This window comes from Heloderma suspectum, chromosome 11 (assembly GCF_057233095.1).
Source record: "Heloderma suspectum isolate Gila_16-S chromosome 11, 16-S_ref, whole genome shotgun sequence".
NCBI classification, from domain to species: Eukaryota; Metazoa; Chordata; class Lepidosauria; order Squamata; family Helodermatidae; genus Heloderma; species Heloderma suspectum.
The window spans coordinates 40,081,532-40,107,937 of NC_139468.1; the positions used below are offsets into that span (position 1 = coordinate 40,081,532).

The following is a 26,406-nucleotide window of genomic DNA, read 5'->3' on the forward strand; positions in this document are numbered from 1 at the left end:
GATTAAAACTGAAGCTGTTCAACAATTCCCAGCTTCTCTTCTACCCTTCCCACCATCAACAAAGGCTGGTGGTTCTGATGTCACTGGGGCAATGAATCTGCTTTGGGTTTCAGTCAGAACGCTAAGGAAGCTATCTAAGGTGCTTTGGAGAGCTCCTTTAGAGCTCTAACTAGCTCTGACTGAAACCCAGAGTGGATTCACCACCCCACTGACATTGGAGCCATCAGCTTCCACTGCTCACCATCCCCCCAATACCCAAAGCAACATCCCCAGCAGGCTTCCCCTGGGACCCTTGGAGTGTGGCAGGAAACTCTGATTGACAGGAGGGAGTATTTGACCAAGCCATGTTCATGGGTGGAAAGAGGAATGCAGGCGGGCAGGTAGCTAGCGAAACCAACGAGAACTCCTTCCTGGATTTCAATAGACAGCCAGAGCCAAGAAAGCAATGTGGAGACTAGGGTTGTATGAAAAATTAATTTCAGTTCATTTATGACCAGAATGTACCCCTTCGCACTTCCCAAACCTGAACGCAAATGCAAGCACAATCTGAACTCAAAGCTCATACATTCCTGAACTTGTGATGCTGTTCACAGGAAAAAATGCATATGTTAGCAAAAAATACAAGAAAAAAAATGCATACTTTCAAAAACATGCACGCAAACATGCTTTAATCATTGCGTATTTTTGAACATACACCTAAGTACATACCCAAGTACTTCATGATTTTCATGTGAAAGAAAAAATAAATCTGATATGGACATGAGTTGGAACAAGCTTTGGGTAGAACTAGGGATGTTAGAGAATTCCGCCACGGATCTCGGTGAGGCCGAATGCCAGTGCATTTGGCCCCCTGAAATCCGTGGCAGAATGAAGGCCCCCCCCCCATGAAAGGCGTGTGAAACGGAGCACTTACCTGCTGCCATCTGTGCTGACTTGCGAATGGCGGCCGCAGATGCAGCCGCCATTCGCTTCCTCATTGTAGCTGTGACAGGCTATGTAAATAATTATGTAGCCTATCATGGCTAATGCAGGGACGCCATTTGCGTCCCCCCCCCCTTTTTTTTGCCATTTTAGCCTACGTAAATATTTACGTAGGCTAAAACGGCAAAAAAAAGGGGATGCAAATGGCCGCCGCCGTAGCCGCCGCCATTTGCGTCCGCTGTTTTGGGGTTTTTTTGCCGTGATAGGCTACGTAAATATTTACGTAGCCTATCACGGCAAAATACAGGGACGTAAATGGCGGCGGCTACGGCAGCCGCCATTTGTGTCCCTGCAGGCTGCCCAGCGGCCGGATATCTGGCTGCGGGTGGCCCTGGCCGGCGGCTCTGCAGAATCTCCGCAGAGCGGAGCCAGCCAGAGAGAATTTCGGGGGGAGGGACAGAGCACCTCCCCCCCACTGCGAATGTCACCCTTCGAAGAGGTAAGTGACTTTCGTACATCCCTAGGTAGAACTCAGAGAACCTTGATATCCTTGAGTTTAGCTTATTTCCACATCCCTCATGGAGATTGCCAGGCATATCGGCACAGAGAGATGTGGCAAACGGATCTAGCTTGGGGGCCATGGGGGGGGGCTTGACTAGAGTTACAGAGGCCAAATCATGGTCCTTCTAGAGCCTTCTAAATGGCCTATCACAAGGGGTAGCCCCCCCCCCCAGTGATTTGAGGAGCACTGTTTGGATGGCCCCAAGCAGTCAGTGTCCTTAAGCATCACCCTTCAGCACTTTCCTCAAGGGTTAGGGTTTCTGGGCCTGCAAAGCTCTTTTAATGTCACATGAGCCAAAGCATGGAGATGCCAGGTGCTTTTCTGCTTCAAGTATGTGTTCCATTTTAAAAAATAGCAGATATATGCCTTAAAACCCCCATAATGTGTGAGAGCAATATTAATCTCAGGGAATACACGCTGTATGGCCCAACCTGGCTAACTCATGGCTCAGTAAGTGCAGTACAAGTAAAACAAACAAGAAAAAGATGGCACCAGCTCTCATACCTTAACAGAAACATTGTGAGTACTTGTGGAAGGCAGGGATCTCTATGCTAAGTTTAGAGTATCTGAACCAGCTCTAAGGGAGGGAGGAAGGGGTAGGAATATGGAATGTGTGGCCTTGCTCTTGAATGGCTACTTCATTAGTGTACGCAAGGCCTTCTCCACCAAGAGCAAAGAGAGGACGAGTATAGTCCTATTCAGGTGTATGACTTAAAGTAAACACATGAGCCAGGAAAGGGGCTGCGCTGAGTATCTGTGCCCCCAGTATCCTGCATGGAATGCAGCCCCTCCCCGTGGCATCTGCGAATTGAGTAAAAACGTTTGCAAAGAGGAGTCCTCTGTGTATACAAGCAGAGGCCCCCACACAAGCCAGAACCCTGATAGTACAGTATATCTAGGCTGACCATACGTACCGTTTTAAACGGGACAGTACCATTTTTTTCATACTTCCCGACCATCCTGTCGTTTTAATATAAATGTCAACTTCGTCCCGTTTTTAATTTTTTGTAAAAAACTGAACGCGTTTATCATAAGGCTCTATGCTAATCAAGGCGTGCAGTAAAACTACTAGTGTGACTGAAGAGGAAGCTCCATTTCCTTTGTCCAGCCAGGCCAGGCTTCTTGAGCTGGTGACGATCAGACGCCGCCTCCTGGCTTGTCGGCAGTGGCGGGGAATTCAAGAGGGGGCCGCTAAGCCCCATTCAGCGTGTGGGAGCCAGGAGGGGGAGTCTTACTGTTATTTCTACCATCATTCCGCCCATTGAGATTCTTTCTGCCCTACATTCAGTTTGATTCGGACTTTTCAGACTCACATTTCGGTTCAACGGGCTGTTAGCTATTTTTTTATTACAGCGGAACTCTCCGGTGGGACGTTGGCATATACCGGATTGTGATAGCAGTCGGGGTGCTCATTCCTTTTTCTTTTTGGTGTATGTTTATGATTTTTTGCAGTCTGGCCACTGCAGTCCTGCAATAGAGTGCTCAGTGTGGTATGCCATACAGATTTGTTTACTGCTCATGTGATATTTTATATGTATTTTATATATGTATATTTATGAGTGGTTTTTGTGTGTATATGCAATAAATTAGTGTTATTCATTTGCGCCCCTTTCCGTGTTCTTTTGCAGTGAGTTTAGGTTGCTTTTTAGGTCTCTTATAGCCTGAGAGACCACAAAGGGAGCTGCAGTTGTTTTGTTACATTGTGGTTTTATTATTATTTTTTTGACCTTGTTAGCTCAATATGTTCATGTAATAAAACTTTTGTTATCGTCTTACTTTTTCATGAATAAGGAATATTACATAACCCCGTCCTATTTTTGTCATCCCAATATCCCGTTTTTGTCTCAAGGAAATATGGTCAGCCTAAGTATATAGCCTATGCCACCTAGAAAGCACACCAAAGGAGAATTCTGGGATATCTTAGGGATGTCAGAGAATTCCGCCACAGATCTCGGTGAAGCCGAATGCCAGTGCATTCGGCCCCCCAAACTCCGTGGCGGAACAGCCTGCCACCCCCCCGCCCCCCTGCGGATCCCCTCCAGGACGAGACTACCCTGGGGCGGATCTTCCGGGTGGCGGCTGCAACGGCGGCTGCGGCAGCTGGTCTTCTGACTGGCTGCCGCCGCCGCCATTTCCAGGCTTGTAAAAAAAAAAAAAAAGACATGATAGGCTACGTAAAGATTTACGTAGCCTATCATGGCTAGGTTTAAAAAAAAAAAAAAAAACCACGACGTGATAGGCTACGTAAATCTTTACGTAGCCTATCATGGCTGGGTGGGTTTAAAAAAACAACAACCGCGTACGCAAATGGCAGCGGCTATGGCCGCTGCCATTTGCGTTCCTTATTTTTGCCGTCTTAATCTGCGTAAATATTTATGTAGACTATGACGGCGAAAATAAAGGGGAACGCAAATAGCGTAGCGGGCGCTATTTGCATCCCTTTTTGATTTGCCGTTTTAGCCTATGTAAATATTTACGTAGGCTAAAACGGCGAATCAAAAAGGGATGCAAATAGCGCCCGCTACACTATTTGCGTTCCCCTTTATTTTCGTTGTCAGTCTACGTAAATATTTACGTAGATTAAGACAGCAAAAATAAGGAACGCAAATGGTGGCGGCTGTAGCCGCTGCCATTTGCGTACGCGGTTTGTTGTTGTTGTTGTTGTTTTACCCAGAGCCCGCCGCGGCCGGAAATCCAGCTGCAGACGGCTCTGGCCTGGCTGGGCCTGGCCGGCTGCTCCGCAGAGCTGCCGCAGAGCACAGCCGGCCGCGGAGGATTCCAGGGGGGAGGAACGGAGCACCTCCCCCCCTGGCGAGGATTCCGGGGGGAGAGACGGAACGCCTCCCCCCCCAACAACATAATCCGCGAAAGGTAAGTGACTTTTGTACATCCCTGATATCTTCCCATGAACTCATCAAAAACAGTCCTTGTTGTGAGATATTGTGAACAGTATGGAAGCAAGTTTGAACCCAACCCTGGATTGGGTGTTTTCTGCAGACGCCATTTTAGCAGATGGCAACGGAATTGGTGGGAGGAAAAATAGGATCTGGTTCTGCCGAAGTCTTTCTTTGAAAAAACAGGCCCCCATTTGCCATAATCATTTTAGCTATCATTTGGGGGACCTTCCCCAACTTTAAAACTTTTTAAAGATGGGGCAACCACAGTATCAAGCATTGAGCTGAATCAGAGATCCATGAAAAGTACACATTGGTCTACTGAAATATACCATATGGGCCAATCAGGTGCCTTCATTACTATATTCCCTCCCCCCAATCTAGAAATGCTGAGTGGGGTAGGAGAAATATTGAAATGCAGTGCTTAATCTTGAGGGGATTAATGGGTATAAATCTCTTTCATTTGCATATCTTGTAAACACGAAGTGCTCCCCATTAAATTTATTGCTGCAAATATCTAAATTAAATTAAATATAATCCATTATGCTTTATAAGGTACATTTCGAAAACCAACCTAATAATAAAAATGGGGGAGCATTGCCAATAAAAGTATTACAGTATTTTCTATCTCTCTAAAAAAATGTTTCTAATTTCAGTAACACTGATGTGGCACATGGGCATATAGAAAAAGTTTCAGATTTGGTTTGGGGTTTTTTTAAGCGTCGGAGACCAGTCTTTGAGTCCTAATGATTTTTGTCTTCCAATTTGGGCAGCCAAAAACGAGCGCAGCTAGGCTGGAGGTTGCATGTTACAGTGCCCTCTAAAAACAATAAAAAGGGAAACCCCAAACAAAAACAATAAAAATGATGCATATGCATGCAGACAGTATAATATATTTATATTAGATTAAATTGTATGGGTTTGTGTTTATATGTATGCATGGGCAGTATCCAACAGGGCCATTCTGCTTAAGAAGTTGATGTATCACTGAGATAAGCCACCCCTAGCATGTAAACTGGTGCACCGAGTTTACCTCAGAGCCCATCGCACCAGCTTACACTATCTATTTATGTATTTATTGCATTTATATCCTGCCTTTTTTCCACTAAGGAACCCAAGGTGGCGTACATAACCTTCCTCTTCTCCATTTTATCCTCATAACAACAACCCTGTAAGGTAGGTTGGGCTGAGAGTCTGTGGCTGGCCCAAAGTCACCCAGTGAGCTTCCATGGCCGAGTGGGGACTAGAACCCGGATCTCCTGGCACCCAGTCCAACACTCTAACCATTACACCACACTGGCTCTCATACTATTGGTGCAGTGTCAGAGGTCGCTTTGCTTACGCAATGCTATCACTTGCGTAAGCAAAGCAGCGGCACTGGATACTGCCCTATATATACACATATATACACACACACACACACACACACACACACAACTAACAACCTCCAAGCAGAAAAAGCTCTTCATTTTCAGTTACTGTTACTGACAGTTTTCAAAGGAAAAAGCATGCCTTGGTCACACTTCTCACCTCCCTTAAAAGATATAGGGTTGTATCCCATTTTAGTCATACTTTATAGTAGGCCCATTGAAATGAATGGGACTTACATTAGTCATGACTAACTTAAGAGCGTTCTTGAAACAGCCACAGTGTTAAGAAGAATTATATTCAATTCCCATTGGGCTAGAACTGATTCTCCTGCTGCGTAGACTTCAAGAGATGTATGTCAGCATTTCCAGCGAGGACTTCCTACTTATGGAATCTGAAGTCCTTCAATAAGGTCCAAGCTGCAATGCAAGACTGGCCAGCATCATGATAGAACTGGAACATTTGGAAGGACTTTGGGAGGAGTTCCTGCATTGTCACAGTTCTCATCATCATTCGTGTGACAATGTTACCTTGGTGCACATATTCAAAACAATATTTGTGTAATACAATTTTCATAGTTCTTTGGGTTGTATCCAATGTTAGTTTAACTTAAGTCCTGTTGGTTTCAATGAATCTACCCTACAACCGATTGTTTTGGTCTTTGTTGGCTTCCTCTTCTCTCCTGTTTTTTTTATTATGTCTCCCCACCCTTCTCCTCGCTCCGGGAGAGAGCGCAGGACAGGAAGGCCTGGCGTGCTATGGTCCATGGGGTCACGAAGAGTCGGACACGACTGAACGACTGAACAACAACAACCCTTCTCCTCCTCTTTTGGAAGCAGCTGCTAAAGTATTGTACTAAAAGATTAAAAGAATTCAAATAAGAATATGCATTTGCTACTACGAAAGGGGGGATCCAGTCCACCCTTCTATTCTGCATTTGCAACTCTATGGCTCCTATATAAAGCAACAGACAATAAAGGAGTTTCTCACTGTGGATGAACATATCCACATTTATTTTTCATTTCTTCTGTTAATCTTTCAAACAGGGGACATAGGATATTTTGTTTCCTTCATGCTATTCAGTAATGTTTGTTGAATGTATTGCAAGATCACCTCTTTCCGAACCTCAAAATGCAGGGGAATGAAGAACCTAAAAGCTTCTTACCTCACAACTGGTCCTCAGAGGGAGCAATCCTATGGCCACCAGACACTGTCTGGAGAGCCATAGGATTTTTTGCTTTCTGGGAACCAAGGTCAGAGCCAGGGCTGCAAATGCGGTTCCCAGAAACTGCACTCCTTGCCCCCTTGTAGCTGGTGCAGTTCTCTCTGTGCCAGTTATGTCTGTGCACTCAGAAATGAACTGCAGAGATGGGGAAAACGGGGCAGTCCCAGGGGTGGGGAGGAGATCGCGGAAGCCACATTAGGCAGCTTTCTATGCACTGTGCAGCTTTCCCCCCTCCTGCTCTGAAGCTCCCTGGGTAGACAGGCAAAATCGCCTGTCTAGCCAGAAATGCAGGGTGGCCGGAGCATGGAGGCGAGGATCAGCTCTGTGCTCCAGCCACCCAGCATTGGATAGAATCATAGAATTGGAAGGGGCCTACAAGACGATCGAGTCCAACCCCCTGCTCGACACAGGAACCCTGATTCCCAGGCGGTCTCCCATCCAAGTACTAACCAGGGCTGACCCTGCTTAGCTGTTCGGAGGCTGACAATAATCTCCACTGGATTGCACTCTTAGTGGCCTTTTCAATGGTGGAGCCCCATATGTGGAATTCCCTTCCCAGGAAGGCTTTCCTGGTGCCAAATCTGATGTCTTTTTGGCTCCAGCTGAAAAAGGCAAACACCTTTTTATTTGCCCTAGCTTTCTAGCATGTTGCCTAGCTGGTTTCAATTTGGTTCATGTTTTATTGCTCTTGGTTGTTTTTTCTTGTTGTGTTCTATTGCTCAACTGTGCTATTTTATATTTCATGTGGTTGTTCTTTATACGTTATCTTTTTAAGATCTGTGTGCTGCCCTGAGTGCTTGCTCATGGGAGGGTGGCAAATAAATATTTTAATAAATTAAATAAAATGAAAATCAACGACTGCACAAGTCCCTGCTGCCAGGACCTAGAAGACCCATTTTTTCTCAAAACAATGAAGTTTTGTGGCACTTTTAAAGACTAACCAATTTATTACAGCATAAGCTTTCATGGACTGGAGCTGCAACAGACTAGCACAGCTTCCCCTGGAGAATGTTTCCCAAGGCACTCTGGAATCACCGGAGAACGCATGTGTGAAGGTTTGAGGCCTACAGAGGAAAAGGGTCAGGCTTAGAGGCCTGGAGTTTTCTGTTGGGAGGGAGTAACAGTGAGAGGAATAGTTTCATTTCTCCAGTTAAGTTTCAGTTTCATTTCTCCACTTAAGTTTCATTTCTTCAGGACTGAAGCAGTACTTTTGGTTTTGAGGGAGGAGGTTACATAAAGAGAGCGAGAGAGCCAGTAAGAGGAGAGATGGCCAGAGCCTGAAGTGGGAGCAGCGTCTGAAGAGTGAGCAAGAAGAAGCAGCCTAGAAAAGTCTAAGGACTGCTAGGGTAAAGGAACTTGTTTTGCAATTTTTCTTTTATTTTCTTTTAATGCCTTTGTATCACCCAGCTCTATTGTGTAAATACCTGTAGTTGTGATTTGCTAGCCTTAAATTTACCTGTAAACTGTTGTGGTTAAACCCTGTGTCTAGAGTGTCAGTCACCCCATGTCTACAGCCTACACCCCACATTACTGGGAAGGGGAAGTTTAAAAGAAAGAAGGTGGGACTCTTAAGTAGGAAAGAGATCCTTAAGAGGTTGCTCAGTGGGTCTAGGTCATAATGGGAAACCTGACGACATGCCAGGCAGAAAAGTATTTGGAAGACAAAAACACAGTATTTTAAATGATCCAAACTTGGGATTGAGGGCCAATCCCAAAAGGTGGTAGAGACCTTGCATGGAGACCGTACCACCCACCTCACGTTTACAGGAAGTACAATAGCGCAGTGGTAGAGCCCCTGCTTGGCAGGCAGAAGGTCCCAGGTTCCATCCCCAGCATCTCCAGGTAGGGCCGGGAAAGGCCCCTGCCTGAAACTTTAGAGAGGTTTCCTTAGAGAGTTGCTGCCAGCCAGTGTAGGCCTCTAGAGCTAGACAGACCAATGACCTGGTAATTCCAGCTTCCTATGTGCCTCGGTTTCATGGGTTGTTTGTGTAAAAGTGCTCTCATTTGTCTTGCACCACAGATTTATCCTGTCAGACAAAAGGCTGAGTTAGGAGTGGTTTTCTTATAGGGGCCACCTGAAGCAAATGCATAACCATGTAAAATGTGACTTGGTACAGCCCCTCCCCCAAAAGGAATCTCTCACCATTACGCACATTTGGCAGCTGGACATTCAGGAAAATAATGCAGTATCTTCTTGGGATTGTATCAGTTCGCAATGCAGGGGCAAGCATTGCATGCCTGAATACTCTGTAAAGCCCCCTAAACATGGCAAACTAGCACATCAGGGGAAAGGCCAGCCCTGCTTTGTGAGTGACATGCCAGGTTACCAAACACAGGGAAATTCTGATATACAATTATGCAATTTCCCCACCTGCAATCCAGAGCGTGAAGAGTCCTGGAAGGCCTGTACTAGGAGTTTTTCTTCCGAGGGGGCAGGTTGACTATCACATGCACATAGTAAGTTGGTGGTAGAGCCTTCTTGCAGGGACCTCTACTCACTCAAGTTTCGTGTGTGGGGGTGTGTGTGGGGGGTGTGTGGGTGGGATGGGGGAGGTCATTGGTTTGAAGCCATGACTGGCATTTGACACACGGAAGAACAAAGGATTCTATAAGGTACCACCATACCTACCTGTCTCCCATATAGCCTGCTGTGCATAGGCATGCCCCCGTCACATGATCACACTGTCCTCCATTGTGACATGGGCAATCCTGGCTGCAGTTAACTCCATATGTTCCTGCTGGGCATGGCTGGGCACACACAAAGCCCTGCATGGGAGGAGGCAGAGAGATAGAGAGAAAACGGGTATCTCGTGTTAACCAGGAGCAAAGAAGAGTAGGCGGCATTTAGAGACCATTAAAGGATCTGCTTTGTTTATCATTGAACTCAAAGTGAACTCATGTAACAGACTGCTTATTAGTTTGAGAGTGAAACAGGGCCACCAAAAAATAAGGTGGTAGCATTTACATACTCGGGGGATGCTGCAGGTACACAGAAGTAGATAGGTTTTTGGATTTTTAAGAAATTACATTTAGGGCGCCGTCCTATGGACTGTGTTCTTGCTACTCGGAAGCCCCCAAACTTGGAGGCTTCTGAATTCCTATGCCCTCCTGGGCTGAAGCCAGCAGAGCAAGAGGAGTGACACAGGTGATCTTTGCCTCCCCATCCTCTCATCTTTGATTTTTTTCACTAGATGGGCTTTTCAGCTTTTCAGCCCATCTAGCAAAGGCACTTCAGTGGGGAAGGGAAAGAGAGTGGAGGAGCTTGGGATAAATTGTACCCTGGCCTCCCTAGTCTCCTCCCCTCCCTGCCCACCAGAACATCCCCCTTTCCCCCTCTCCCCCTCTCCGAGATCTCTCTTCCAATCTTGGAGGGCAGCCTGGAGCAGTTTTCTCCGGGCCGGCTGCAAGGGGTTGTGAGGTCAGATCTCCAACTCCCCATTCTGAGGTTGAAGCGCTGTCTCTGACCTTGAAGGGGAGAATCCTACCCATCCTATGGTCCCTGGGAAGTTAATGCAAGGACGATAGGATTGCTCTCTTAAAAACAAAACTGTTCATGGCACCTGAGCCTAGAGAGAGAGATGGATTGGGGAAGGATCTAAATGAATCAGAAGTCAGTCAGATTGTGTTTGTCTTACCAGTAGGGATGTACAAAAGTCACTTACCTTTCGCGGATTATGTTTATGGTGGTGGGGGGAGCCGTTCCGTCCCTCCCCCTGGAATCCTCGACGGGGGGGAGGTGCTCCGTTCCTCCCCCCCGGAATCCTCTGCGGCTGGCTGTGCTCCACGGCAGCTCCGCGGAGCAGCCGGCCAGGCCCAGCCAGGCCAGAGCTGTCCGCAGCCGGATTTCCGGCTGCGGAGGGCTCGGGGGGGGGGGAACGCGTACGCAAATGGCAGCAGCTATGGCCGCCGCCATTTGCGTTCCTTAGTTTGGGCCATCTTAGTCTACGTAAATATTTACGTAGACTAAGACTGCGAAAATAAGGGGAACGCAAATAGCGTAGCTGATGCTATTTGCGTTCCCCTTATTTTCGCCGTCTTAGTCTACTGTCAAGGGCTCCTTGGAGGTCTTTCTCTGTCTAAACCAGTAGCCAAGTCCAGACACAGACAAAGGAATTCCTTTCAAAGCTTTATTCTTCTTTTACAACTTAACAACTATACCGATTGCAACTAGATCTGAGCAGCACAGTACCTATGCCCTAAGTTGGAACAGTTGGTCCCCGTTTGAAAGGGAATTACTGGCAGACTCCTGAACTTAAGGACTAGGGAGAGTCCCTCCCCTTTTCCCTTGGAGCCTCTGGGCGCAGCCGTTGTTTGCGCGCCAACCTGGCACTTCGCCTCCTTTCCGCGCCCTCCATCTGGCGCCGCTCTCTGCGTCTGCATCGCGCATCCACCAAGTCTGCTATCTGTGCTTGGTCACTCCCTGGATTGCTAACTAAACTAGGAATGCTGGTGGGAGGAATCTCCGTCAGCTGTTGGTCCTGGGAAAGAGGAGCGCACTCTTCTCCCAGGAGCGACTGCTCTTCCTCAGAATGAGAACTACTCCGGGATTCTATGGGCTCAATGTCCACCCTGACATCTACGTAAATATTTACGTAGACTAAGACGGCCCAAATTAAGGAACGCAAATGGCGGTGGCTGTAGCCGCCGCCATTTGCGTACGCCTTTTTTTTAATTACCCAGACGTTTTAGGCTACGTAAAAACTTACGTAGCCTATCACGTCTCTGTAAAACAACAACAAAAACACTGCAAATGGCGGCGGCGGCAGCCGGTCAGAAGACCAGCCGCCGGAGCTGCTGCTGGAGCCGCCGCCCGGAAGATCCGCCCCAGGTAAGTCTCATCCTGGGGGGGATCCGCGGGGGGGGTAGGGGGGGTGGCAGGCCGTTCCGCCACAGATTTCGGGGGGCCGAATGCACTGGCATTCAGCCTCACCGTGATCCGTGGCGGAATTCTCTGACATCCCTACTTACCAGTCAAGTCTCTGGCTGCGAATAGCTGAGATGTGGAATGTCATTCATCAACTGAAGAACAAGAAAAAAGTGATGGCAAAGGAAGAGAGAGAACTTCCCTAAAGAAGCCCCTGACAGCTTCGAGTAAGCATCCTGCTGGAGGAGGATTGGGGATTGCTTTTTCCATCTCCAGAATTCCATGTCTGTCATGCCCCAACTGGAGAAGTCCTCCTCAGAGGAGGAGCTAGAGGCCCCAGAAGCCCAGGGCACTCCAGACCAGGGACACCCACCAGACACACAGGAGCCTGAGCCCTCAGGGGAGATGGCTGCAAGGCCATCCCCGGCAGGAGAAAGGACTGAGCGACCCCCTGACCCCCAGGAGCGTCATTGCCTCAATTGGCTAGCAGGGCTCCTGTGCAATGGAGTGCTCACCTCCAGAAAACATCTCCTTGGGAGAAAGGGACTCCTCTGGAGTAGGCTCTGGAAAGGGAGCTCCATTGCTGCAGCTGAGCTCTGGGTGGGGTCCGGATGGCTTTGGGCTTAACAGCCTTCACTGGAAAGTCAGCCAGTGCTGAAACAACTTGGTCCATCCAGCCTCTGCCATGCGCCTTGCCTCCTGAATCATGCCCTGTGACTGATGCTCTGTTTACTGACCTTCTGGACTGCAGGACGTACATGACTGATTTACTATGCTTGACCTCTTGCTTGTTACTTTGACTGCTCCTGCTGCTTGATCCTCAGTGCCTGACCGACCGGCAGTGTTCTGACCTCTGCCTGGATTTTGGCCTCTCCTGCCTCAGGCTAAACCCCCTTGGTCTGAAACCTGTGTGCTTGACCATCTGCTTGCCAACTTCACTATTCTATTGCATCGCTCCCTGAATTTGCTTGCAAACCACCAAGACTTGATCTAGAGCAGGCCAATGTCCTGGCTGCCTCTATAAAATACTCAGGTTTGGGATTGGCAACCTTCTAGTGCTAAATAGCATAGCTGGTGACAGCTGGGCAGGGGGAAGGAGGCTATCTGAGCCTTGAACAGACATGCTTCTATTAAGGGGCAAGGATACACTGCAACATTGTCTTGCAGGTTCTACTTGTGGGACCCATATTAGAACCCACATTAAATAAACGATAGCTATGAGTGACCATGTTGGGGCCATAGAACAAAAGAAATAAAAAAGCCAGGGAAACCATGCCATTTCCACCTCCAATATCATTGGGCTCTCACAGAACCCATATAAGACAGATTAGAGTAATACCTTTATCAGGCCACCTGAAAGATCACCCAGAAATGTGCAGGCTTTCAAGTTCTCCAGATCTCTTCAACAGCCAAAATGTTTTTAAAAAAGCAGTTGGGGGCGGGGGATACAAGAAATAAAAAAGGTAGACTTGATACTGAAGCCATGAAGTGTGCATGTTCAGAGTATTAAGAATTTAAAATGAAAGGGGTGAGGAGGGGGATATAGATATTGACAGTAGGCTCTACCAGGTGATGTGGTGGTTTTTCAGGTTGTATCTGGGACTGTCAGTGGCTACGAGTCATGAAAGCTAAATTGGAATCTTCATGGTCAGCAGTAGGATACCTCTGAATACCAGTTGCTGCAGATCAAACAACAGGGGCGACTGGGTGGGGCAGGGCTGCAGCCTTCATGCCCTTGCTTATAAGCTTCCCAGAAACGTCTGCCTAGTCACCATTGGGAGCAGGATGCTGGGTTGGACAGTCCAATCCAGAAGGTATTTTTCAATAGTGGAGAGAATCTATTATATTTCTTGGCTCAACTTCATTCCCCTTTAAAAAATGCTCTCTTGGTTGTGAAAGCCAAGAATGGCCAACTGGTAATCCATTTAGCATGTTCAAATTTTCCTGGTTTTTATTTCAACTCTACTTAGCAGATGTCCACTTCATCAGCATCTATCTATCTATCTATCTATCTATCTCTTTGAAGATTTGTGCCTGGAGAAGAAACCTGTGTAACTTTAAAAATGGCCTCCAGCACTTTTCATATTAGCCAGTGACAGTCTGAATCCAGTCAATTTTGCAAAACAATAGATGTTTTGAGGAACTGCACAAAAGGTTCTGGGACACAGAATGGCATAGCGTTAATCAAAGCAGAGGCTGTTTTTGGCTGCATATCCCATCCAATTTTGACCAGTGGTTGAGATCTAAAATGCTGGGACTCAATCCTGCTTGGAAATACTGTCAAATCATGTTGCCACTCCTTCCAAATATGTGTAGGCCCAGTGATCAAAGACACTTTGCATCTGGTCAAACATACTCTTTGTTCTTCCTTGTTATTACTTCACATGGCCCAGTTCTAAGCCCTAATATTTAAAAACAGATTCTGGAGCAATCCTGTGACTCAGATTAAGCCCTGCCTGCCTGCCTTGATGAACGCTGATCCTGCAAACTGACCTTTGCTTAGCTCAGAACAGGGATAGGGGAGAAATTTGTTCAGTTTGCATTTTAATACAAGTTTGCCTAATTTCACACTTTCGAGCTACTATGTATACAAGAATGCATATATTAGGTGCAATGTGCACAAAAATGCTTATGAATTTTCATGCAAACCTTAAAAAAAAAACAACCCTCCAAGTTTGGGATGAACCAAATTTAAGATTGGAAAAATGAGAGAAACTAAAAGTGACAGATTCATTCAGCCCTAGCACAGAATCATTCCCTGCCATAAAAATGTCAGAAATGCCACTGATATAATATTGTTTGCTCTTTGTAACTGAACCGGATACCTACATAATTTAACCTAATGAAGATCAGGAAAATCACCAGGATTCTGACCCCCCTGTCATCTCAGACAAGCACTGTGGAGCATTTTAGAAAAAAAAGGACATACTGAATACATCTCAGGCCGAATAGAAAACAGCTCAAACAAGAATATGAATAGCTTCATATTCTCATTCCTATGACAGGACCTTCACTTGCTGGGCAGGAAGACTTGGTAATACCAACACCCCAAAAGGAATACAACAGCTCTCTCCAAGCATCCAAAAGGACGCCAAAAGCCTTCCCTAACCTGTACGATTGGTGGTTCCCTAGCCGTGAAAGAGACACCTTGGCCTCAATTCAAGAGCATCCGGATTCTGCCATAACAGCTTGTTTCTAGGCTTGAGCAAGAAATAATGTTTTGTATTTCTCTCTCTCCAGGAAGGCAAGCTATCCATTTATCATTATAATAAATGCATTTCCTCGTAGTCTTTCAAGGAGGGCAGGATTTCTATCAACGAATGATGAGAAAGCAATGTGCCAAGATGCATCTCTCAGGAGAGGTGTGAATCTTTAGGCACAAATGTGTGTTAAGGGAATACAAAATGCCCATCTCCAGAGGATCAAATGTCAGGGCAAAGATGCAAGCAGTTTTATGCATCTCATCAACACAGTTCATTCCATCAGCAACCTTCCAAAGACTTCAGCACTCCCAGGGTTATGCCTTTTTGAATGCCCTTTCCAATGTTATTAATAGACACTTGCTCCTTGGGAGGAAAGCTATGGCCAACCTAGACAGCATAGTAAGAAGCAGAGACATCACCTTGCCGACAAAGGTCCGTCTAATCAAAGCTATGGTTTTCCCAGTAGTAATGTATGGCTGTGAGAGCTGGACTATAAGGAAGGCTGAGCGCCGAAGAATTGATGCTTTCGAACTGTGGTGCTGGAGAAGACTCCTACGAGTCCCCTGGACTGCAAGGAGGTCAAATCAGTCCATCCTAAAGGAAATCAACCCTGAGTGCTCATTGGAAGGACAGATAATGAAGGTGAAGCTCCAATATTTTGGCCACCTAATGCGAAGAGAAAACTCCCTGGAAAAGACCCTGATGCTGGGAAAGACTGAAGGCAAAAGGAGAAGGGGACGGCAGAGGATGAGATGGCTAGATAGCATCACGGATGCAATGAATATGAACTTGAGCACGCTCCGGGAGAGAGCGCAGGACAGGAAGGCCTGGCGTGCTATGGTCCATGGGGTCACGAAGAGTCGGACACGACTGAACGACTGAACAACAACAAAAGCAAAAGAACTGCCCCTCCCTTCCCCAGCCTCCTTTGGCTTACTTCATTTAACAGTTCCAAAAAAGAGAAGAATTTTAAAAAGTTATCCTGTCCAAACATTTGGAAGGAATGTGCAGCAGTGATTAAGGACTTTGGGCACACAGATGTGATCTTGCGTATACAACTGTGCCTATGTGTGCATTCATTAAACCTTCACATTTTTCAGCTGCCCTCCCTTTTCAGACTTTCAATGTACAGTGAAGGTGTGGGAGGAGCACAGAGTGGGGGGGGGGATTCCAATTCACACTGTCAATACAGAACTAAGAGATGGAAATTACTCTGAGCTAGTCAACTCTAGATACAAAATGTTTGGAAACATGCTGAGATAACATTCAGACAGCTTATGCTTTGGATGAAATCCTGGCTCCCAGCAGCGTAATAATGATGTGATCGATGACAAGGGTCTCTGGGGCCACAGCTTTTTGTGGGTAGCCCCAAGGAACTTGGCCTGGGAAGACCCCGGTACTGTTCCAGCAAGGGCTGGAGGCATGGATGATGGATGTGGAAGGGGCCAGGGTGCAATAACATAGAGAATGCTAAGGCCCACCTGTATCATATCCTGACTCTGACCTAGCTGGGGTGTGCCTCATCTTAAATCATACTCTCTTCCAGTGTCCCTTATGCAATTGCAACAGGTGATTATGGCTACTAGTGTAATTACTGCTAATTGAATTGCTTGCTAGATTCTCCCTTTGACAGAAGAGAAGACACACTGCCTGAAAATAGGAGCTATGCTACCTTAAAACAAGGAGATTGCAGGGGAGGGGGGAGAAGCAGAGCGCGCGCGAGAGAGAGAGAGCGCGCGCGCGAGAGAGAGAGAGCGAGCACGTATGAGCTCACACCATTTTCAGCTTACTGTTTCAACTGGGAATTTGATTCCTCAGGGAGAAAAACTCTTGGCAGATCCGCATTTCATCACATGCACTCCAGGGGAGCAAAAAAAGTGTTGCAGGAGAACAGTAGTTTTCTGGTCCCAGGTGAAATCAAGTTGGAATTGATGCATATTAATAAACCCAAAGTTATGAGTGACTCTGAGTAATGTTTGCACATAGAGTATATTATATATGTGTCATCCTTCCCCTCAAAGCACGCTAAATGTGCAAGAAAAATGTTTGCAGCCAAAGATTAATATTCTGTAGAGTATATTACCACTAGCATAGTATCCAGGTCTTTCCACTTGCACCTTCCCTGCTTGCTGCAGTCACACTTGAAGAAACCACTCCAAACACCAAGAGTTAAAAATCCCAACAAAAGAAGAAGAAAAAGTTTCATACACTCTGTAGCCGTGTAGAATCTTCCTTCTCTTTTATGAAAGCCCTGGAGAGGCCCTTTAAACTTAAAACCCCAACATGTACAAGTGGAGGGCTTTAACTGGCAACTTCTGCTTCTTCCCCAGAGCCCTTTCTGGTATTTTTTTCAAACTTAGCTTGGTTCAGAAGCAGGCATTGTTAGCTGCAGGTTTGTCCCTAGGGAACAAAACAGCCAACAGTATGATTTTCAAGAAGTCTCCCAAGCCCTTGAAATGCCATCCGTCTGCTCTGTCCAAATAACATCAATGCAGGCAGACTCACTTGTGGCCCATCCACCAGCTGGGCAGAAGAGAATTTCTAAAGCTTCCACACTTATTTTTTGTCTGTAGTGCATTTCTAACCCTGAAGCAGCAGTCCCTTAGCCGGTACTCGTGCTGGCACAAATCCACAGGTTGTGTTGCAGCATCAGCTCTGGGGTGATGTGCAACCTATCTGGGTGACAGCACTGCAGCGCAGGGTCAGTGTACATCAGCTTGGTACCAATGCTCAGACAAGCCACTGGATCCGGACTGCAGACCAGTGTGATTTCTGTGTGATTAGTTGTGCTGGAATCAATGACTTGGTAGTACTGAGCTGAATTTTGTACTTTGCAATTCATTACTCCTGCCTACATGTTGCACTTCTGTGCCTAACTGTTATGCACTTTTTTTTTTTTTGCGCAGTCTGTGCTTCATCAATTGCTGCTGTGACATTTTTATTATCACTGTGCTGCTTAACATAATGCTAACTCCTCCTATATCATGTTGCCTGGGTACCATTCAGCATCTGAGAGCCTCCTCTGGAGGCCCCTGTCAGATGAGGTGAGGGCTGGAGAGATGACTTTTTTGGCTGTGGTGCCTGCTCTGCTCCTGGCCCCTACATAGCTACTTTTTAGGTGCCAGGCAAAGACATCTTTGTTTCCCAGGCCTTTTATGTTATTTCTTTTTTCATTTATTTAAAATATTTTTATGTACACCTCATCCCCAAAAAGGGCCCTTGGAGTGGCTTACAATCAACCAGTAAAGACATGACACACAAGGAAAGGGGGATGGGGAGGGAAAAAGGAAAAAACAAAGATTTTCAGCAGGGGTAGTGGAATGGTCCTGCTGCACTTCTTATTGTTCATGTTGTGTTATCTTTGCTGGCTCTTTAAAAGTTTGATACGGTCCTTAATCACTGCTTTATTGTTTGATGTTTAATTTTTTATTATATTTTAATTCTGTTTTGTAAACTGCCCTGAATATTTTCAGATTTTAAATAAAAACAACATCAATAATATGTATGTAGGACTGGAGATTTCTTGAAGTTCAGGCCCTGAGACAAGAGGGAAGAGCCTGGGAACTCGGAACCAGTCCCTGGCAGACGAGAAGTGGGGACTGGTGGGTCAGGGGAGCTTTGCAGTGTGAAGACAATGGGGTGAAGCCTGGTGGACTAAGAGATGGATCCAACAAGAAAAGCTCAAGCCAAGTAGTATCATTTGTGCATAAATTTCTAGTACTTTTGGTGTACGCTTTGACACAAACCATCTCTCATTCTTTAGAAATGCAGGGATGGATCCTGAGAAAAACAGCTTCTAGGCCCTCATCCTGAATATTTTACATCTTTTTGTGGCAACTTGAGAAGGTGACGACTATAACCTTGAAGCTTTAGGCCAAACATTGAAAGCCAGAAACGCTATATGTCAAGGAAGAAGGTTATCGCCCAAGCATGGTGCTGGCGCAATCTACCCAGGAATCCATGGATAAAAGAGCACACCATCTTAATCTCTTCCTGCTACACCACACAGACCCTCATCTCCTATGCTGATTTCAGCATGTACCCAATGGGAATAGTCACTTCCCCTCCACCCTCACAATCCAATCATCTTCGTGGCCTTCCAAGGTATGAGAAAAATAGCAATCCCAATAATCTCTCCCTCTCCCTCTCCTTCTCTCTCTCAAACTCTCTCTGCTGTATTCCAGCAGAGCCAACAGCCTAATTGTCAAAACGATGGAGTCATGCCAGAGAACAGAGTGCATCTGAATGAAGCCTTGGCAAATCCAGAGGGAGTTAATTATCACATTATTGATACAGATTTTGGGTTTCTTTATTTTTTTTAAGAGCTTACCTTTTCTTCGTTGACACACATAATTAAAGGCAAGGAATAACACGCTGCCTGAAAAACAACCTCAGCAACCCTCTTAACCCTAGCAATATTCTGCCAAAAATCAATGAGATTATGTCTGAGGGGGGAAAATTGTATTGACCTCTATTAAACACTCCTCAGAGTCACCCAGTTACAATGTTTTCTAATTCCCCCTCTAAGACTTGGGACACCATTTATTTTTGTCTATTGTATTTGAATCTTGCTCTTCCTCCAATGAGCTCAGAGTAGCATCCATCCCACACACACACACACACACACACACCTGCAACCCTGCATTTTTAAATTAGGCTAAGAAATTAAGACTGGCTCGGGACCACCCGAGAGCTTCATGGCTGAGTGCACATTTGAACTCAGAGCTCCCTGGTCCAAGTATCTATTGGACTCATTTAGGGTGCAATCCTATGCATGTTTAGACAGGAAAAAAGCCCCACAACTCCCAGCTGTTGGAATGCTGGGAGTTGTAGGACTTTTTTCTGTTTCAACATGCATAGGATTGTGCCCTTAGAAGCTTACCTTTCTCATCAATATCCTAAAACCACATGGAACTTGGCTCCAGCTGTGATGACTTATGCAGACAGTGGTAACAAGGGCAAATGTCTTGTTCAAGTTCAGTTCTCTCAAAAGCTGTAGCTATGTGCAAAGTACTGGAAGGCTTGAACGAGGGCACCGGGAGCATATCTCAAGTGCTTTACTCTCTGCACCACCAGGACAGCTCTTGACTGAGAAATTTCTGACCTGATCTGTGCTGTTCTGCAGTGCCCCTGATAGGGTGGCCAGAGCTGGAACTGCAGCTCTTCAGTCCAGCCAGGACCTTGTCTCTGAAGAAACCAATAGGCAGATGAGCAGAACCTCTTTCAGTCCAAGGGCCACATTCCATTTTGGAGAAGCACTCAGGAGCCACATTCCAGTGGGGGGCAGGCCTGAAGGCAAAAGGAGCAGGGCCAACATCCCAAACATACCAGCATATTTTAGTTGAAGGCTTAGTTACTGCAAGTAATGCCGCTTTAGGAGAGGCATTTCAGCCATTCAGAATGGGGGGAAAACTGCACAAAAGCCGAGAAGTCACCAAACAAATGGTGGTTAGGGAAAAGGTGTGGCTTCATGGGGAATGCTGGGGGGCTGGATTTGGCCCCTGGGCCAGAGGTTCTGCACCCCTGCAATAGGGGCATGGCTGGCTGCATATAACACCTGCTCTGAGCTGTATTCTTTACCCTGAGTAACTTGTCAAAGTAAGAGCACAAGAGTGCTTTGCCTTGGACCTGGTCCTTTGGTTCCCATCTGCCCAGCACAGTATCCAGCTACCAGTCTGTCTTTTGCCCACATGTCTACCTCTGGCCATTGGTCCTTGTTTGCCTGACACAGTACGAGAACTTTAGTCTGCCCATGGCTGTGTCTTCTGCCTCTGGCCTATTGGTTCTGCAGCTGCAGCATGTCACGACATTAGGTCCTAGGTCTGATGCTATGATGAGGTATGCATAACATGGTGGTAACTTCCTATGTCTAATTGTCTGCTACAGAAGTCATGTGCGCTGCAGAGAATTCTGGGGCATGTTCTAGCCCCACAGCAGAGGCCTGAGAAACAATAGCAAGGCCTCTTGGGCCTCACTGTTGGGCCACGTGAGCCACGAATTCATCCTGAAACACAGCCAACCCTCTCCTGTGGCTGAACATTAGATTTCTGATTTTAATAGGCACACACTGACTCAACACCATCTTGCAAGTGGCTTGCAGTGCTCAGTTATGCAAAGCTTAAACCCATGAAATGTATGCATACTAAAGCATGCACCACAGGGCGCATGGCTGCAGAGGGACATACCATCCATCCTGGGGGACAGGCGCATTCTCCAGTGATGTGGTGACAGGTACCCCCATTTTGGCACGGACATCGCTGTTCACATTGTGCGCCATGACTGCCTGGAGGGCAATGCTCTTCGCAGCTTTACAGGTGTTGTTGGAAGGGGGGCAGGCAGAAACCAGAATGAGATACAAACAGACACAAAAATAATTTATGTTAGGAAACTATGAGGGCAAGCCATTACAGCACCATTGTAGCAGTGCTTACACAAATCATCAAACATGCAGTGAATTCCAATCGACAATGTCAATGGTAAAAAGTAGTTATCCAATATTTATTGCTCTAAACGAAGTTGCTTTTGTCTCAGACCCTTTGATCGTGTTAAGAGATCCTTATTCACAAAGATAATCGCCTCTGGTTCATGACAGCGAAAAGCACTTCCTGTGGGACTATTTCTGAAGATCAAATTTTGCTTTGGTGACAACCTGTTGAGTTGAGTTGTGAAGTGGGTGGAAGTGGTGAAGTAATGTGCTAACCACCAACCCAACAAGTATTCCCAATACTGTTGTTTGGCCTGGCCCAAAAGGTGGTGTCTTCCCTGGGCACTTTGGAGGCTGGGAATTATCGTATAAAATGAATGGCATTTGGGATAACAGGGCCAACAGAACTGATCAAGAACAAGCAGGTAGTGACATTGGTCGGAAAAAGAGCCAGGGACGAGGAACAGCTGGAGGAGAGGAGAGTACATGGCTTAGAAGAACAGGGTTGGAGAAGTACACTGACCTTGGAAGAGCCAGAAGCCAGGAACAACTCATACAACCCAAAAGACATGTTAATAATCTGAAGTGATGGATCTATGTGGAGGTTGGCACATACTGAAGCAGTTGTTGTGCTGTGTGAATTTCTAACCTACACTATCCCTTATGCTGAGAATGACCAACAATATGTATAAACATTTGCAGGAACATGTAATCAATCACTGTTGTTGTACTAGAACTTGGTGTTCCCTCAGTGAAGCCGACTGGCAGGAGGATCAGAACTGCGAAAAGAAAATAATTTCCCCACATGAGGTGCAGTTAATTTACAGAAGTTGCTACCATAAGATCAATTCGCAGAGGGGGATAGGTCTATCAACAGCTATTAGCCATGCCATGAGAACTCAGCGGAATACCATGTGCAGAGGAGGAGGTTTACTGTGTCCCGCAATGGGCCACATCTACGGCTTGTGGACTTTCAGTGGGTCACAAGTTGTGCAGGCATACTGTAGAAACTAGGGAACCCTAACCAGTACATGTGAAACAACTGTGACATTAAGAGAAGGCAAAGAATGACTACTATTTCTGCAAATAAAATCTATCCATCATTTAACTTACAATACACCTGTGTATCCAGGAGCACAATGACACTCTCCAGTCTTATGGTCACAGGTTGCCCCATTGTGACACTGGCATTTCAGCTGGCAGCCTTTCCCATAACTTCCTGGATCACACAGGTCCTCACAGCGCCAGCCTTTATATCCAGTTGCGCATACACAGGCACCAGTGATGGGGTTGCAAAGAGCTTCGTTCTGGCACTGGCAACGGTTGCTACAGTGGGGTCCCCAGTGGTCACTGTCACAGCCTGGAAAAAAGACACACTAGCTTATAAACTGTATCAGCAGAACTTAGTTTCATCTCTTGGAAATTTATGAACAGAAGTATGCACATCTCAACTTGCATCATCTTGATCAGCAACATTGACAGTGTCCCTAACAAAGCTGCATACTTACCACATTTGCAGAAGGGCCAAAGAGCTCCCCATATCAAAAATGTGAGTAGAAATCCCGCACATTTTTCCAGTTGGGAGCCGTCACTGTGTGTGAACCACGGAGACCAGATATGGACAGGGACGGATGGACTCATTTCCGTCTGTGGATGCTGGTCGCTCACTGAGCTGCTGCCGCTGCCCACACCTGCTTGTCATGTTGTGCAAGACACTAGATGGCTCAGTAAGCGACAAGCAAGCACTGCAGGGCCACCTGCTCCTTCCCCGAGCCACCATTGTTATGCAAAATGGCATCTCAGGTCTATCTGGAAAACTACTGTTGTGTAGATTGCTGCTGTAAAAGGGTCATCAATGCAACATTACAAGCATAAAAATTGTGTAAAAATGGCAGTTCAGGGAAGCAGTGGGTGGCCGACCCCCATTCGTGGACTGCACAGTGCTTGGCAAACGGGTCCAGTAAGTGCTGTACGGTCTGCGAACAGGAGTCAGGGGCCTGAGCAGGGGGGAGCCCATCGGACTCTGCCCCAGTATTGGGGGCTTGTGATATCCCTAGATATGGACCAAATGTTCATTCAACCTGCTCTCTCCCGGACAGTTGCATCACTAGTTACATTTGGGTCTCACCCCCATGCCCTATCTCTGGAAGGATCATAACAGCAAGCTGAAGCCCACAATTTTAGGACTTTGCCTCACGTAACTATTCTCTAGAGCTGGGGATGGGAGAACCAGGGATGCTGAAGCTCGTGGAAATCCTCACAACTTTTCTTCAAAGATCGGTTTGGCCTACTTCTGTTCTCGTTTGTGACCTGTTTTTTGGTTCGTTCGAATGGGAAAATTTGAACGTTTTGAGAAAGTTGTGCGTTTTCAAGGACACACTTTGCAAATGAAAACACAGGTTTGGGAATCTGAGAACATTTTTGCAAATTAATGTGATCTGTGTTCGCACTCAGGATGGCAAATGGGGCATTTTTGAGTGATTTATGACCTGAATTGAAAATCCCTACCTAGAGCAGCATAGTGAGGTGTAAACAGCCAAGTGCCAACTTCAGATCTCACCCTTGTCATGTCAAGAATGAGCCTCGCAATGCAGCCCTTTTGTATCTTGCCTGGGAATAATGCATACTGTACATCTGACTGACCAGCCAATGGGAGGTTTCACAGTCATGTCCTTAGGAGGCACTGCACCACATCTGACAGTAGGCAAATTACAAAGTCATGCATCATTTGGCCATTTCTCAACATCTGGCTTAAGAACAGTTCAAGGGAGAGAAGCCTTGGAGGGAATTCACACACAGCTACCACAACTGAAAGGGAAGACAGTCACCCATGTGGCAAGCTTAGGAAACTACCTTCTACTGAGACAGACTATTGGTTAAGTCAGCACAGTCTTGTCTGCACTGACTGGCACTGGCTCTTCAGGGTTTCAGGAAAGGGACTTTCTCAGCATTACCTGGAGATGTCGGGGATGGAACCTGGGACCTTCTGCCTGCAAGGCAGGAGCTCTATCACTGAGTCCAGAGTGATGCCTCAGCAATGATAAGGAGTCTTGGCATGGAAAGGGCCTTTAATTCTAAATGGGGTAAGACTCTGTTGGTGCCAGTCTTCTCAAAGTGAGTCTTCTCAAAGTGGGAGGATGACAGAGGTGGAAGCCTAGGAAATTAGGAAGTTGCCTTACACTGAGTGAGACTATTGGTCCAATCTGGGTCAGTCCTGTCTACATTGACTGGCAAGTGGATCTCCAGGGTTTCAGGCAGGGGTTTTCCCCAGTCCCACCTGGAGAGGCCAAGGACTGAACCTGCAACTGCCTACACACAACGCATGTCTTCTACCACTGAGCTACAGCTCCTCCCCATCTTTAACAAACTTCTTTTGAATCTGAGGAGAGTTCCAAAGCCATATGGCTGTGTGTGTATGAGGAAGGGGGATTGTTCTTGCTCAAACGGGAAAATATATTAAAAATTCCACAGAGCACACTGGCCAGTGGGCGACTGGGTGTGCCCAATGCAGCTCTTTAGATCAAGCCAGGGTTGTGTTAGCAGAGAAGACGTGGGGCAATCCAATCTCTGCCTGGCTCTCAGGGCGATCGTGTCCTCTGGATTTACAACAACAAGAAGCGAACAAGCCCTGTCAATCCAGCCACTTCATTGTGCATTGTTTTTATTGCATAATAAACAGGGAAGGATTTATCTCTTTCCCCTACAGAAGGGGATACTGGAGCCACAGAGAGCTGTTGCTGGCTAATTTTACATACTCACTCTCAGCAGTAAACTTGCCTCATGAATAGTGCTTGGTTTGAGTCCTGGATGACCAGGGGAAGGCTGCACAGAAGAAGAGAATGCCTCTGAACATATGCAAAGTGCCTTCCCCTTGCCAATGAAAACCACAAGCAGCCACACATCATGGGGAAGAGCTTCCAGACTTGAAGGTGAGGCTCCTGGGCAATTATGAATCTCAGCATCTCTGTTCTTAGAAATGAAACCCTAATATTGGACTCTTCTCAGACATTTGGACAGTCCTTGGCAATCAATTGAGTTATCTCAGTGACCAGCATCGTTAACACTCTTAAAAAACACAGCACCTGAATCCTTCTTCTGAGAGAATGTTAATAAGGAAGCAACAATCTCTACAGCAAAACCAAATCTTTGTGTCCTCACAGGATCCAGCTTAATGTAACCTTATTTCAGCATTTCTCTCCCCTGCACTCTCTCTCTTTTAGCACGTGACAAAATCTGTATTCTTTACACAAGGTGTCAGGGGAGCTTTATAAATATTCCATCAAAGGTAAAGAGAAGGGAGACTCCTTGGCCCAATCTAAAGCCAAGAGAGCCAAATTCCCTCCTAATTTTACACCCTGGAGCATCCTCATTCATTCCTAATTTACATTTACTCCCTAATTTATAAGGAGGAGGCAGAAAGTGCAGGATTTGGCCAGAATAATAAACTATTCCAGAACATTTCTAGAATCAATTTTTAAAACTTTAAATAAAATACTAATCTTATTAGGAAGATAGATAATGAATTGAAGGAAGCAAGTTGAACCTGAAATAAGGGGATGCCAGGAGGGTGGAAATTAGGGAAAGTTTTTTTTAATTAAAAGGAAGACAGCCAATAAAATTTTGATGCAAAAGAAATCTAGGTTTTCTTTAACAATGAAAACCAACCTTATAATAGAATTATAGAAACATACGAGTTGGAAGGGGCCATTCAGGCCATTGAGTCCAATCCTCTGCTCAATGTAGGAATCCAGTTTAAAGCGTCCCTGACAGTTGGCTATCCAGTTCAAAATCTGCCTTTCTGTAACTTAAGCCCATTATTTTGTGTCCTAGTCTTGGATGATGTCACAAACCTTTAGATACTTGGAAAGTGTTATCATATCCCTCCTCAGTCTTCTCAAGGCTAAACAACTCAGTTCCTTCAATATTTCCTTGTAGGACTTGGTTT

The 26,406-nt window shown here is 46.2% G+C and overlaps 1 protein-coding gene across 2 annotated transcripts in view; it reads right to left on the reverse strand.

The window, feature by feature from the left end:
* Positions 1–26,406, reverse strand: part of MEGF11 (multiple EGF like domains 11) — a 432,367-nt gene that overhangs the window by 146,139 nt on the left and 259,822 nt on the right. For both annotated transcript variants that reach the window (XM_084817481.1, XM_084817482.1), the window contains exons 7-9: positions 22,575–22,821; positions 21,223–21,343; positions 9,600–9,736 (exon numbers count right to left, since the gene is read on the reverse strand). In XM_084817481.1, coding sequence (XP_084673607.1) covers positions 9,600–9,736; positions 21,223–21,343; positions 22,575–22,821 — 505 coding nt within the window. The remainder of the gene's footprint in view (positions 1–9,599; positions 9,737–21,222; positions 21,344–22,574; positions 22,822–26,406) is intronic.